Source organism: Bubalus kerabau, chromosome 5 (assembly GCF_029407905.1).
Source record: "Bubalus kerabau isolate K-KA32 ecotype Philippines breed swamp buffalo chromosome 5, PCC_UOA_SB_1v2, whole genome shotgun sequence".
NCBI classification, from domain to species: domain Eukaryota; kingdom Metazoa; phylum Chordata; class Mammalia; order Artiodactyla; family Bovidae; genus Bubalus; species Bubalus kerabau.
Window position 1 is genome coordinate 3656576 of NC_073628.1, and position 14776 is coordinate 3671351.

At 49.4% G+C, this 14776-nt stretch overlaps 1 protein-coding gene, 1 long non-coding RNA gene and 1 pseudogene across 8 annotated transcripts in view; 1 reads left to right on the plus strand and 2 right to left on the minus strand.

Annotated features, from left to right (window-relative positions):
• PPFIA1 (PTPRF interacting protein alpha 1) overlaps positions 1-6375 on the minus strand; it is a 78443-nt gene extending 72068 nt beyond the window's left edge. For 6 of the 7 annotated variants that reach the window (XM_055580572.1, XM_055580571.1, XM_055580569.1 and 3 more), the window contains exons 1-2: positions 6176-6375; positions 4702-4965 (exon numbers count right to left, since the gene is read on the minus strand). In XM_055580572.1, coding sequence (XP_055436547.1) covers positions 4702-4965 — 264 coding nt within the window. In that variant the 5' untranslated portion in view covers positions 6176-6375. The remainder of the gene's footprint in view (positions 1-4701; positions 4966-6175) is intronic. The other variant, XM_055580570.1, reaches the window with a different exon arrangement.
• On the minus strand, positions 844-4684 carry LOC129652226 (uncharacterized). Its single transcript, XR_008714494.1, has 2 exons — positions 4231-4684; positions 844-1097 (listed from the first exon to the last, which is right to left on the minus strand). It is a non-coding gene; the product is annotated as an uncharacterized LOC129652226 (long non-coding RNA).
• Positions 6376-12023: 5648 nt separating the features above from the next.
• On the plus strand, positions 12024-14556 carry LOC129653526 (adenylosuccinate lyase-like; annotated as a pseudogene).
• Positions 14557-14776: the final 220 nt, after the last annotated feature.

The following is a 14776-nucleotide window of genomic DNA, read 5'->3' on the forward strand; positions in this document are numbered from 1 at the left end:
CAAATTTGTGGGATGCGGTGAACTGTGTTTAGAGAGTAACTTAAAGCCTTAAACACAAATACTGGAAAAGAAGGAAGGCTAAAAATCAGTTAAGCCTTTATCTCAAGAAACCAGAAAAAAAGAACAGCAAATGAAATACAAGGCAGATGAAAGAAAAAGGAGCAGAAAATACAGAAACAGAAAACAAATATGAAGTTTTTGAAAAACAGAGCCAAGAGTTGGCTCTTCGAAAGGACTGATAAACTAACAGACTGATTAAGAAAAAGAGACAAAGCACAAATCCCCAGCATCAGGGGTTTTTAAAAGTGGAGACAACACATCTTGCAGGTAAGAAAGATATTCTGAGCCACAGGACACTTACTAATTGGGGAGTCTGCTGGCCTCAATAAATTCCCAGCAGGGGGGAAATGCTTTACCTGAATAGACCCAAGAAGACATACAAAGTCAGAAAATTTGATTTGCATGAAAAAAATTAAATCTGAAATTAAAAGCCTCCTGACAATGAAACCAACTGGCTTTGCCAATCAATTCTTCCAAAAATCTAGGAAAGAAAACAGCAATCTCACAGAACTCTGGAGGTAAACAAGGAACAGTCTCCACCTTGTTTTATAAGACCAGCATAACCTAGATACCAAAACCAACACGGAAAAGAAGCACAAGAAAGTAAAATTACAGACTCTGAGTACAGACGAAATAATCCTAAATAAAACACTAACAGATAAAGTCCAACAAAAGGGGAATACATCAAGATCAGGTTGGGATTGTTTTAGAATCACAAAATTTTTTAAAAGTTAAATCACCACATAAAAGAAAAATCACCTGTTTCAAAATCTGCAGAAAATAAACTTAAGAAAATTTAATGTAACAATTTTAGTTCATGACTAAGAAAAAACTCTTATCAAACTAACAGGAGAATTTACATATTTTGATAAAACTATCTACAAAAAAGCTAGTATCACATGTGATGGTGAAATACTGAAAGCTTTTCCTCTGATAGCGGGGCAGACAAGGGCGCTCATCCTCACTCCTTGTGTTCACCGCTGCGCTGGAGACCCTCGTCCGCACAACAAGGCAGGAAAAGGAAAGGGTCAGCACAGCTGCAAAGGGGGAAAACAAAGCACTTATTTGCAGACGTAATCGTGTATACAGAAAAAATACAAGAATTATTTGAAATAAATGGATTCAGCAAGTGAATATAGAAAAATCAATTCTATCTCTACATATTAGTGATGTATAATGGCATTGAAAATATCACACCTAATCAAACGTGCAAGACACACAGCAAACTATAAAAGAAGATCTAAAAACTGGAGAGCTATACACATTGTGTTCACAGATCATAAGAACAATGTTAAAAAGATGTCACTTCTCCCCTCATGGGTCAACAAATTAAATTCAACCTTAATTAAAATCCCAGCATTTTCTGGGTAAAGACGGCCAAGTGGATTCTAAAACTTTTCTGAAAATGCAAAGGGTCAAGATTAGCCGAGGTAATACTGATTAAGGACTCAGCTGTAGAATGTAAATGACCAGACATGAATACTAACTAAATCAAAGGTAATTTAGGCACTGTGGCATTTGTGCAAAAAAGACAACAAGATCAATGAAGCAGAGGGGAGTCCAGACAGACCCACACGTTTACAGTCACTCAATTTACAACACAGATGCCACTGGGGAAAGGGTAGTTAAAAAAAAAAATTACAACTGGATACCCATTCCTTAAAAGAGAAAACAAGGAATCAAGGCCCCTATCTCACACCATAAACAAAAACCAACTTCAGATGGATTACAGATCCAACTGTAAAAGATAAACAATAAAGCTTTTACAAGATAGTCTCTGAATGCGGCTTCTTGTTAATATCTTTCAATGGCCACAAGTGCATTAAAGATTACTGAAAGGACTGGTCACCTGGGATACATTAAAGTAAGACATTATATTTTTTAAAGGACACCACTAAGAGAGAGTCAAGGCAAACACACTCAAGAAAGTAAAAAAAAAACAAACTGCCATACATACATGTACTCAGAGTATATAAAAAGAACTCCTAAATTCAATAAGAAACCAGACAGACAATCCAACTGAAAAATGGGCAAAAGACAATTATTTCATCAAAAAAGGTATGCAAATGGCACCAAACGCCCACAGAGAAGCAGAGGCTCTGCTTGGGGGGTGGGTGGAGCAGGGATGGACAGGGAGTAGCAAGGTCCCACCCCACCGAGCTGCAACTGTTCAACACCCCCAGCCAGCTACAAGCAGAACCCCAGACAGCAAGGGGCAGAACCCCCAGAGGCTCACACTCGGGCGGGGGCAGGACAACCGTCACCGTCTCCACCTAGGGTAGAACATACTCCATCCCCTGGCAGTGCTACGCCTTTGAACACACCCCACAGAAATGCATACACATCCGCACCAAAAAGCAAGGAAGAACATTCAGGGCAGCATTTGTAAAACCTAGAAACAACTCAGATCCCCATGAACAACAGAAAGAATAAACTCCGGTACATTCAAGTGTGTGTGCTCAGTCGCTCAGTCATGTCCAGCTCTCTGCGACCCCATGGACTATACAGCCCACCAGGCTCCTCTGTCCATGGAATTTTCCAGGCAAGAATACTGGAGTGGGTTGCCATTCCCTACTCCAGGAAACTTTCCCGACCTAGGGGCCAAACCTGCGACTCCTGGATTGGCAGGTGGGTTCTTTACCACCGAGCCATCCAGGAAGCCCTGTGGTACATTCATTCACTGGGTTACATAGCAGGCGAGAACAATCCAACCTACATGGACAGAGCTCACAAAGATATAATGTTGAATGAAAGAATCGAGAAATAAAATACACATATTACTTTCATTTGCATAAAGTCAAGAACATGTCAAATTAATCAATGATGAAAAGACTATGGTTAGCTCTGGGAGAGATGCTGGGAGTGGGTGGGAGCTCCTGGGAAGCCTGAGAATATTCTTTTCTTGGTCTGGGCAGTAATTACAAGAGTGTGTTCACTGGCTGAAAACTTCACTGCAATGTACACTTATGACGTGTGAATTTTTCTGACCTATGTTCTGTTACAGTAAAGTTTTTTTTAACTACATTGTTACTTCCTACATATCTGGCAGGATTATTCACACGCCTACCTGGTCACACAATTAGCCACCAAACAGACCACAGATGCCAAGAAAGGGAAGGATCCAAGGAAGGCTGACTTGCTGGTTCCCATGTTTCTAAAACGCTGGACTCAGGCGCTCAGTAGGTGAGCAGTGACATCATCGCATTCTTCACTCAACAAGGCATTTCCAGGCTACACCCCGGGGCAGCAGCTGGAAACAAAGCACTGAGCGCTGTCCCACTGCTGGTGTGACAACCTCCACTGCACGAGGCTGCACTCGACAAGACTCCCGGCCCTTCCCTGCTTCGTCCCTGTGCTTATCCTTCCAAAAAACTATGCGTCCGCGGCTGCACCTCAAATTACAATAAGGCAAATACGATTCTGAAAGAACAAAAGAAAAACGCCCAAGTACTGAAAAGATTTACAAATACTACAATGAAACCCCAGTAAAGCACAACCTGGGCAACCCTTCGAAGCTTGCGGTGGCGGCGGTGGCTGTTCAGTCTAAGTCGTGTCCAGTCCTTCACTATCTCCTAGAGACAGTGGTGCTGGTGATAAAATCGGACCCAAACAAACCTGGTAATTTACAAGACTCAAATGGGAAAAAAACTTCCATGATTCTCACATCTGACAGAGAAGGAACGTTGTAGCACTGAGGTCAAATTCCTGTTGCTGAAGAGGAGATCCAAATGTTTGGCTTATCAATCTTTCCGGAGACTTGACGAAAGCCAAGAAATGCATTAAGGCTAGTAATTATTCATTTACTAATTTACCACTGCAGACCCATCACGAGAGAATGCATGCATGCTTATTCAGGTCTATCTGACAGCACCATAAAGGCGCCTATTCTGAGTACGGCAAACAGCACCTCCGCAGCCATGAACACCCAAGGAACCTTCGCGTCTCCCACTACACTCTGCGCCGCCCACTGCACAGTCTTCAGCTGACACCTCCCTGCAGCCATCATTAGATCCTCAGCGCCACAAGAAAAGGCCTGGACACACGGCTCCAAATGCAACGCCCTTAAGATGAAAACCTTGTGACTGTGAGCTTTATAACCTTCAGCTGCTAAAGAGAAAGTGCTGAAGGAGCCCGTCTTCAGTCTTCTATCCCGAGACAAACCTGACTTACAAAGCAACTGGCTGCTGGGAAAGGCAGACTGTAAACATTTTCTTCCTGGGAGATCCATTCCTTTTGTCCAGGACACTGCATTAGGAAACTGGAAATACATGACGCAACACACGGAGTCACACGATTAGGAGGAGAAAGGCTTACGGCAACAAAGCCGAAGGCACCACAGAGACTGGTTACTTGGTGGCCCTTTTTTCCAAAACTCGGCGGCTCTCCTCCACATCTAGGCGGCTCCTTCTGCTGCCCCCCAAGAGATGAACAGGACTGATGAGGTGTCTTCACAGGACTTGACAGCGCACCACAGTTTGCTCTAGCTAAGAAGTTCACTCCCTCAGGGACTTCATCTGTATGTGACTTACAAATAACAGAACCACCACTGCGCAAGTGATGAGGGCAAAATACACATGTAAAACAGCAGCGTCCCCCCCGAAAAGCATTTAGACGAAACCTGCAGGGGGAAGTCAGCCATACCTGTGGAAGCGCAGTATTGAGCTGCCTCTGCAAGGAATCTCTTTCGTGCCCAACCTCGTGCAGTTTCCCCTGGGTTAATGCCAGCGTTTCTTGGGTCTCTCTCAGGGTGTCGAGAAGACGGTCCCTCTCTTCCAGCATGGAGACCATCAACTGTTCAAAATGTGAATCCGCATCTGGCTGCGAAGGGGAGCTGGACCCTTGGCTCCCACTTCCTCCCGGGGGGCCTTCTGCTTCACTGATGGTCGGCATCACCTCGCACATCATCTTGAAAAAAAAGAGACCCGGACCACCGTCATCAGGCGCTTCTAAATAAAGGCTTCTACAAAGCTGCAACTTTCTAGCTATCTAGAGCTGATAAATGAAAGGCCTTGCTATTTCCAGATCTGACTGTTAGGCTCTGTAGAGAGAAGTACACAGGGAAAATACACACAGGCCTATCCGAAGTGCAAGGCACACCCAACACGAAGACATGAAAACCGACCACAATCAGTGAAGGGGTAAAGACCAGACAGACTACCCCTCACACAAAGGACAAACCCTGTGGCATTTTGTTTGCAAAGCCGTACTTTCTGATTGTTGAAAAACAAGTGTGCTTCTGTAACCCTTTTTTTTTTCCTCCTTTCTTATTTCCCGGGGGGGGGGGGGGGGGGAGGGCGAGGGAGAGAGAAAGTCAAAACACGTGCCACCCAATCGTGTTTCAGGAAAAAGCACAGAAGGAGCATACAGTCAGTAAAACTGACAAGTACAAAACCCATCAGGCATCTTACAGGAATGTGTACAGTCAGCTCCGGGGAAGGACTGACTAGCTCCCCGAATTCTTGGGCTGGATTTGGTGAGCGCTAAACGGGAACTAGGCTCGTTAAGGACTGTGAGACGTGCATTTGAAAAGACTGCGGTGGTTGGTCAGTCAACCTCACTTATGTAAGTTCACAGCCTCTTTCCCCCCTCCACCCCACTCCCCCCAAAAAATATTCCACAATGGAAATACAGCGGGTCGAGATGGATGGATAGGAAGGGTCGAAAAGTGAAGGGTGAGACTACGAGAGGCTCCTCTGTCTCAAATGTAATGACGGGGCGAGGGGCGGCGCTCCGGGCTCGGCGGACCCCCGGGACGGAGGTGCCCAAGGCCGCGCACCGCGCACCCAACGAGAACGACGCCTCTATCCGACTCGCACCCGCGCCCCGGTGCGACAGCAGCGGGGACCCCAGGGCGCAGGGGACCGGTCTCCACGGAGCCCGGCCTGGCCCGCGGCTTCCTGCGGCCCCGAGTCCTCGTCCCCGCGCCCAGCGCTGGCTCACCTGGCGCTGGGGTCAGGGAGGTGTTGGTGGGGGGGGCGCACGGCCCCGCGAGTCCGTCCGCCGGGGATTCCCCCGGGCCGCGCCCCCCGCTCCCGGGGGCGCTGACACTAAGCAGCCGTGCGCCGCCCGGGGCCCCGCTCCGCCCCGACCCTGCCTCGGTGCCCCGCTGCCTTACCTTGCTCGCCGGCGGGAGCGGGCGAGGACGCTCCGCGGGCGGCTGCTCGCTCCAGGCGAGCTCCGGGCCCGACGAAGGCAGCCCGCCGCCCGCCCCGCGCCCCGCGCCCCGCGGCCCCGCGGCCCCGGGCCCGCCGCCCCCAGTCACTGAGGCCGGCCCGCGGCCGGACACTGGCGGAGCGCAGGAGGAGCGGGCCCGGCGGCGCGTCGCCGGCGTCAACGTGCCCGACGTCGGGCGCGTCGGCGCAGCGTCAGCGCCGAGCGCCGCCGGCACGCCCCGCCCCGTCCCCCAGCCCTGGAGAGGCGCGCGGGGGCGACCGAGTGCGCAAGTGCCATCGCCTCCTCAGTGGGGCGGGCTGGCCTCTCGGGCTCAGATTGGCCGGGTCCGACCGGAGCCACGCCCAAATTCCCGCCCCCAGACCCCGCCCCAAGCCCCACTCCGAGCCCCGCCCTCAAACCCCGCCCATGTGGGTGGGCCGATGTCTAGCCCCGCCCGAGCCCCGCCCAGGTGGGTGCGCCGCTGCCGAGCCGAGACTCTGGGCTCCCGGTTCCCGGGTCTGTGCGGCGTCCCGGGCAGGATCTTCCGCCTGGGGCTGTCTCCAGATCTCCGCTGACAGTCGCGGGGGTTCACCAAAGGTCGTCATCGAGCGTCCACTGGCGTCAGGTTCTGAGCCGGACAGTTCCCGAAGGTCACCGCTGCATACACACCTGACGGTAGAGCGCGCCCCGCTGCGCGTCACCTGCTCGCAGCCTACGGACAGGCCTCCGGAGCCTCCCAGGAACCCATCCTTAAACACGATTCGGAAGGACGCGCGGTCTCAACGCAAGACCCGTTACCGAGCTTCACCTGCAGCACCCGGGGAGACAGAGGTGGCAGTGTGATGTGGACGCTCCTGGGCGCTACGCCGAGAACACAAACTTTGGAGCCAGACGCTCCAGCTTCAACTTCCAGCAGACGCTTCTCCCCGCAGTGTGGGCCTGAGCAACGGGGGAGCCCACCTGCAAGATGGGGGAATGAATGATACAGACCCACCCCAGGGCTGTTCTAAGAAACCGAATTTGTAGGGAGCCACCTAGTCAGGAACCTGACTCGGGAAGTACTCAGCGAATGACGGGCATTTTTATCTTTCTCAAACATTGTTATCCTTTTCATATCCATATGTCATCCTTGCTCAAACGTTTAAAAATGCCTTCTATGCACCAAGTCCTGTGCTAGACCTTGCAGATACAGATATTAATAAGTGTACTTAAAAAAAATTAAAGCAGGTGCTCGCCACTCAAGGTCTGTCTCCTGGATCACAAGCTGAAGTGTCTGGGCATTGTTGCCAAGTGATGCTGACCACTGTTTGGCTAAGTCTAAGCCACCAGGGTACCCCATTAAGAAAAGGCTGCATGGGGGGAAGGGCGCGGGAGAGGGGAAGTGTGAAGTCTTCCAAGGTGAGTTCCTTGAGTCCTGGTTGTGAGCTTACCAAGAACAGGTGCTAAGAGGCCCAGGACCACACCTTTCATTCATGTATTTATTCATTCAATAAATATTTGAATGACTCCATATAAATATGAATTTGCACCCCTGATCCTGGGTCTGGAACAGAGGTAAAGATCCAACTCTCCCCAAGTTATCAGCTTAATTCATATTGCAGCCATGCTCAGAAGGTACCTGCATCCTAAGAGATCAGCAGAATACTGAAATTGTCCACAGGGTGAAATGTTCACTCATTTCATGAACATTTACAGAGCACTTGAACCAGGCATGGCCTAGATGGGGGGAACAGGAGACTGACAAAGATTTCAACTTTCGCCCAGCTCACAGCCTGGAGCGGGGACGAGAAACCGACCATCACAATGCCTGTCCTATAGAGTGCGTGACTGGGTGTCCTGGGAACACAGAAGAGGGGGAACCAACTCTCCATCTGGCATCACAGGGTCTTCACAGAGGGAAACATCTGGGCTGGGTCTCAGGATGTGCAGTTTTCCAAGCAGAGAAGGGAGAAGCCCAGCCCATTTGGTAGAGCGGCAGGAAAATGAGAATCCCAGATTTCACTTGCTTTCATTCATTCATTTCATTCCCTCAGATTGCCAAATCAGTAAGACGAAAATTGTAAACAACCTCCAATGACCAGCAAATGACAGGCAAAATTCCTTGTCTTGGTTGTAATGGTAATTACATGACTACATGTGCTGATCAAATCTCATATAACTGTACATTTTCTAGATATTTTATTTTTACTTTATTATTTATTTATTTGGCTGCATCTGGTCTTAGTAGTCCACCAGGGAAATCCTCAGAACTGTACATTAATATGTTACTTATGCCCTAATTTTTTAAATGGGAAAAAGCTTTTAAAAAAAATAACAAGTTACACACGAGTAACATACAGTGTGAGCCCGTATTTTTTTAAAAAAAACAAAACAGTTTGTGTTTAGATAAAGTAGGTATTATGTAAAATTTGTTGTCTCTGGAAAATTCTAAATATTATTAATCAAACTGATAAAATTTTAGTAAAATGAGTTTTACATGAGATAAAACATTTTGGAAAACTAAAATTCAATTTTAGTCTGGAGTTTATAAAAGGAAACATATGTCCATATATCAAAACACTGTTACTGTATCCAGTTCTTTTATGTTTCTCTATATGTGCCCGTACATAGATACTCCTGGAAAGAGTTAACATCAGCCTGTTGGCAGTGCTTGTCTTTGAGGGGAACTGTGGGTAGTTTTCACTTTCTTCTTTGTGCTATCCAGATACTTTATCATGAATGTACATCCTTTTTTATCATTTGTGGAAAACCCCCCCACCAATGTTCCTTTAATAAAACCTAGGCAAGAACAAACCATGGAAAATTGCTTTCAGGAAGCTCAGATGACATTTCAATGTAGCAATTTATATCACTCAACTAAACTCTCCCAGAAGTATCTACCTGAAAGATATTTCAGAGGCTCAATCAGGAAAACAAAGAACATGGAAAATGTTTTCTCTCCAATTCTTCTATTAAAAGTCAATAAAATATTGGGGGTACAGGTGTGGAGAATTTTTTTTCTTTTTTTACTGCGGCCAGAGTTGTGTTTTCACAAATGTGCCTGCCAGCTTGACTCTCCAGATGATGTAGATGTCCGCTTTGAGCGTGGCCTGGGCCACCTCCCCTGTCTAGAAATGTAAGGGGCTCAGGAGGAGGGTTCCTGTGAGATGAGTGTGTGGCCTGGCCTCAGTCACAGAGATCTGAGTGCATCCCAAGTCTATTAGAATATGCAAAGCAACCTAATGAATCGTGTGTGTGTGTGTGTGTGTGTGTGTGTTAGTTGCTCAGTCGTGTCTGACTCTTTGCGACCCCATGGACTGTAGCCCACCAGGTTCCTCTCTCCACGGAATTCTGCAAGCAAGAATCTGGAGTGGGCTGCCATTTCCTTCTCTAGGGGATCTTCCCGACCCAGGGATTGAACCTGGGGCTCCTGCATTGCAGGCGGATGCTTTACCAACTGAACTACTAGGGAAGCCCCACTGAATGGTGGTAGGCAATGCTGTTGGAAGGGTAGGGGAGCATAGGTCTGAGCTGAGGGCAGGTGGTGCAGGCTGTGGCTCTCCGTTCAAGAGGAAGGAGCTGAAGCTCAGAGATGCAAAAAGCATTTGCCCAGCAGCACCCAGCTAATTTTAGAAGAGCTGGGACTGGAACCTTGATTGAACTGGGGGCTTAACTGCTGATCTAGCCACTATGCTTGTGAGAGGGAATGGTCTCTTGAAGGGACCGCCAAGGACTAAGCATTTTATCAGTGGGTCTCAGTGCTGCCCCAGTAATCCTGTCCCCTGCAGAGGAGGCGGGGGCCCTGGGCTTCACTAGCTCCATGACTTTAACCATTAGAGCCAACCCCATTTGGCTTTCCCATGTATCCCTGCCAATGCGGTAGGAATGGGGGGTGGGGGATGGCTGGCAAACAAGGCGAAAGAAAAAGAAGACTGTGTTTGTCTATTTAGCTCTGAAAGTCATTTCCCACATGGCTGCTCCTGTAGCCTTCCCACTACACACATGAGGAAACTGAGGTCCCAGTGGCCACTAGGCAGGGAAGATCACAGGCCTGCATGTTGCCGTTTCCATGGCAACTCTGTTTCCCACAGTCAACCAGCTGGCTGCAGTTCTGGTCCACGGCTGAGCCTGTCGGGAGCTTGGTCAGTGCACATTCATCCGCAAGAGCCTGAAGGACAAAATCCCCTGTGCAGAGCATTTACAGGGATCCCCTTACTTATAGAACCTCACTGAATCCTCCCCAATGTATCCTCCTTCCTTTCACGGAGATGAATGCTGGGACGTGGAAGTACCAGATTACCCGCCCAGTGCCCACAGTTCATGATTCGGTACAAGCTGGGGCTAACCCCAAACTGAGTCTAAAGCCAGTTATTGTGATGCTATATCAGAAAGAGTCCCCAGGCCCCCAAACTGGGGACAAAATCCCTAGACCAGTGCAGGGCCACCAAGGCACTAAGTCTGGCACCCATGGAGGGTCTGTGAGCCTCTCCCCATCCTGGTTCCCAGTGCCCCAGCAGCGCCACCCACAGGGAGGCACTAACTCCTCGAGGATCTCAGGGCTCCCACGCAAGCATGAAGGCTTCTGTTTCTTGCATCTGTGTAATTATATTTTAAAAGCAAGTCATAAACTCCTTACAACTTGCTTCTCTTGACAACTTCATTATGTGCTTCTGATAGAGCCGATCCAATAAAAACACCCAGCAATTGGAGGAAGAACGGTACAGGCAGGTAGTTCAGACACTCCGAGGGCTCAGCTGGGGCCCCAGCACTGACCTCTACCTTAACCTTGGGTGAGGTCCATAGCCATGCTCAGCCTCAGTCTCCCCATCTGTAGACAGGAATAATTACAGTGGGACATTGTGAGAATCGTGGGTGGAGACGAGAGGTGACTGGCGGTCCCACTGGCTCCCTGCCCAGGCACATCGTCAGGCTGCTCTTTGAAAGGCACTTTTGCACAGTAGCTACAAATGTAGGCTCCGGAGCCCGGTGGACTAGTTCAAGTCTTGGCTCTGCTTTTTTTGTGCCGTGGCTGTGCATTCTTAGACAAATTGCTTGACGTCTCTGGGCCTCGATTTCCTCATCCCTAAAGTGAAGATGATAGAACCACCTCATAGGGTGGCTTTGAGGGTTATGCAAGTTGGATAGGGCGATTGCTATTATTCACAGCAAATAGATGAGGAGAAAATGAAAACAGTGACAGACTTTATTTACTTGGGCTCCAAAGTCACTGTAGACGGTGACTGCAGCCATGAAATTAGAAGACGCTTGCTTCCTGGAAGAAAAGCTATGACAGACCTCAGCATATTAAAAAGCAGAGACATCACTTTGCCAGCAAAGGTCCGTCTAGTCAACGCTATGGTTTTTCCAGTAGTCATGGATGGATGTGAGAGCTGGACCATAAAGGAGGCTGAGTGCTGAAGAATTGATGGTTTTGAACTGTGTTGGAGAAGACGCTTGAGAGTCCCTTGGACTTCAAGGAGATCAAACCAGTCCATCCTAAAGGAAATCAGTCCTGAATATTCACTGGAGGGACTGATGCTGAAGATGAAGCTCCAATACTTTGGCCACCTGATGTGAAGACCTGACTTACTGAAAAAGACCCTGATGCTGGGAAAGATTGAAGGCGGTAGGAGGAGGGGGCGACAGAGGGTGAGATGTTTGGATGGCACCAGCAACTTAATGGACATGGGTTTGAACAAACTGAGGGAGATAGTGAAGGACAGGGAAGCCTGGTGTGCTGTAGTCCATGGGGTCGCAAAGAGTTGGACACAACTGAGAGGCTGAACGACAACAACAAATTATCACCCGAGGTGATCCCTTTCATCCGCACCATGCCCATCCACTCTGGAGAGAGTCAGGATTCAGCTGAGTCTTCTGACATCTCATTGCCCTTTGCCCCTGAAAGACTAAGAGAGTGAGTGAATCCTAATCTCTTCAACACCACATAAGGGAGAGTGCAGGCATTTGTGGGGTTTCCTGCTCTGTCATCGGGCTTCCCGAGTGGCTCAGACGGTAAAGAATCTGCCTGCAATGCAGGAGACCTGGGTTCAATTCCTGGGTTGGGAAGATCCCCTGGAGAAGGGAATCGCTACACACTCCAGTTTTCTTGCCTGAAGAATCCCATGGACATAGGAGCCTGGCGGGCCACGGCCCATGGGGTCGCAAACAGTCGGACATGACTGAGCAACTTTCACTTCACTTCTTCTCCCTGTCTGTCAGAACAGTGTGGGGAGAAAGTCTCGTGGTTCTTCTTCCTGTCTGCTCCCTGACCTTCAGAACACATGACCGGAAACTGTGGCAGCTTCCTGAGGCCACAGAGGGAGACACTGCCCATTGGGTTTCCAGGCAGGAATTCCTTCCCACAATTTCTCAGGAAGGTTACATTTTAGCCAATGCCAAAATAGTGTGAAAAACCAGTCGATACATGGAGACAAAGGGAAAAGCATTCTCTTTGGAGAATCAAACAGTCGACACGAAGAGGTTACAGGTCGGAAGGAATTCACTGATCAGGTCAAAAGCAAGGGCACGCAGTTCCAGCAGGGTGCAGAGTTTGGGATGGCGGCGGAGGGGCGACCGTGGCAGGCGGGAGGCAGCCTGCAGGCACGGCAGCTACCGCTCGCTGCTTGCCTCCTGTTATTCCAGCCCGGAGATGTGCTTCGTGTTTAGTAACAGGTACAAACTTCAGACCTGGCAGCAGCTCTGGTTGTGGCTGGCGGAGGCCGGGCAGACACTGGGTTTGCCTAACACAGAGGAACAAATCCAGGAGGTGAAATCGAACCTGGAGAGCCCCGACTTCAAGACGGCAGCTGAGGAGGAGAAGCCGTTACCACGCACTGTGATGGCTCACGGGCACACGTTTGCCACTGCTGCCCCAAAGCCGCTGGCATCATCCGTCCTGGCGCCACCTCCTGCTATGTGGGAGACAATACAGACCTGATTGTTCTTAGAAATGCATTTGACCTGCTTTTGCCAAAGCTTGCCAGGGTGATCTCTCAGCTTGCTGACTTTGCCAAGGAACGAGCTGACCTTCCCACCTTAGGTTTCACACGTTTCCAGCCTGCTCAGCTGACCACAGTTGGGAAATGTTGCTGTCTCTGGATGCAGGATCTGGGCATGGATCTCCAGAACCTGACGCGTGTCCGGGATGAGCTGTGCTTCCAAGGCATGAAGGGCGCCACCGGCGTCCAGGCCAGCTTCCCGCAGCTCTCCGAGGGAGATGATCAAAAGGGAGAGCAGCTTGACAAGATGGTGACAGAAAAGGCAGGATTCAAGAGGGCTTGCATCATCACAGGGCAGACCTATTCGCGAAAAGTAGACGTTGAGGTGCTCTCTGTGCTGACTCACTTGGGGGCATCGGTGCACGGGATTTGTACCGACATACGACTCCTGGCAAACCGCAAGGAGTTGGAGGAACCCTTTGAAAAACAGCAGATCGGCTCAAGTGCAACACCTACCAGCAGAACCCTCCACACTCAGGGCAGTGCCGCAGCCTGGCCCGTCACCTGATGACCCTTGTCATGGACCCCCTGCAGACAGCATCCGTGCAGTAGTTTGAACGCACACTCGGTGACCGTGCCAACTGACAAATCTGTTTGGCTGAGGCATTTCTCACTGCAGAAAGTGAAAGTTGCTCAGTCGTGTCCGACTCTTTGTGACCCCACGGACTACAGCCCACCAGGCTCCTCTGTCCCTGGGATTCTCCAGGCAAGAGTACTGGAGTGAGTAGCCAGTCTCTTCTCCAGGGGATCTTCCCAACCCAGGGATCGAACCCAGGTCTCCCGCATTGTAGGCAGATTCTTTACCAGCTGAGCCACAAGAGAACCCCAAGAATACTGGAGTGGGTTGCCTATCGCTTCTCCAGGGGATCATCCCAACCCAGGAATCAAACCGGGGTTTCCTGCATTGCAGGTGGATTCTTTACCAACTGAGCTATGAGGGAAGCCCTTCTCAGTGCAGATTCTGTATTAAATACGTTGCAGAACATTTCTGAAGGGTTGGTGGGATACCCCAATGTAACCAGCGACGCGTTCTGCAGGAGCTGCCTTTCACGGCCACAGAGAACATCATTATGGCCACGGTGAAAGCCTGGGGTAACTGCCAGGCTTGCCGTGAGAAAATCAGAGTGTCCTCACAGCAGGCAGCTGCCGTGCTCAAGCAGGAAGGGGGTGAAAATAACCTCACCGAGCACATCCAGCCTGATGCCTACTTCAGTCCAGTCCACTCCCATTGGATCATTTACTGGATCCTCCCTCTTTCACTGGCCATGCATCCTGGCAGGTACAGGGATTCTTAGAAGAGGAGGTGTGTCCCCTGTGAAAACCACAGGAAAGTGTGATGCAGGTGAAGGCAGAATTATGTCTGTAGAGTTGGAAGAGAATTAAACAAAAAACCATTGTTGGCTCTGTTAACTTTTACTGCAGAGTCATAAAAACTATTACTCTAGTGCCGTATTTTATCTCAAGAATTGCTACCATAAATTAATACGGCAGTTTTTTTTCCCATGGTGCTTTGATATTTCTCGGGTTTGCAATGCAGAAATAAATTGTAGTTGGACTCTGTTTTTCACAGGAAAAAAAAAAAAGGC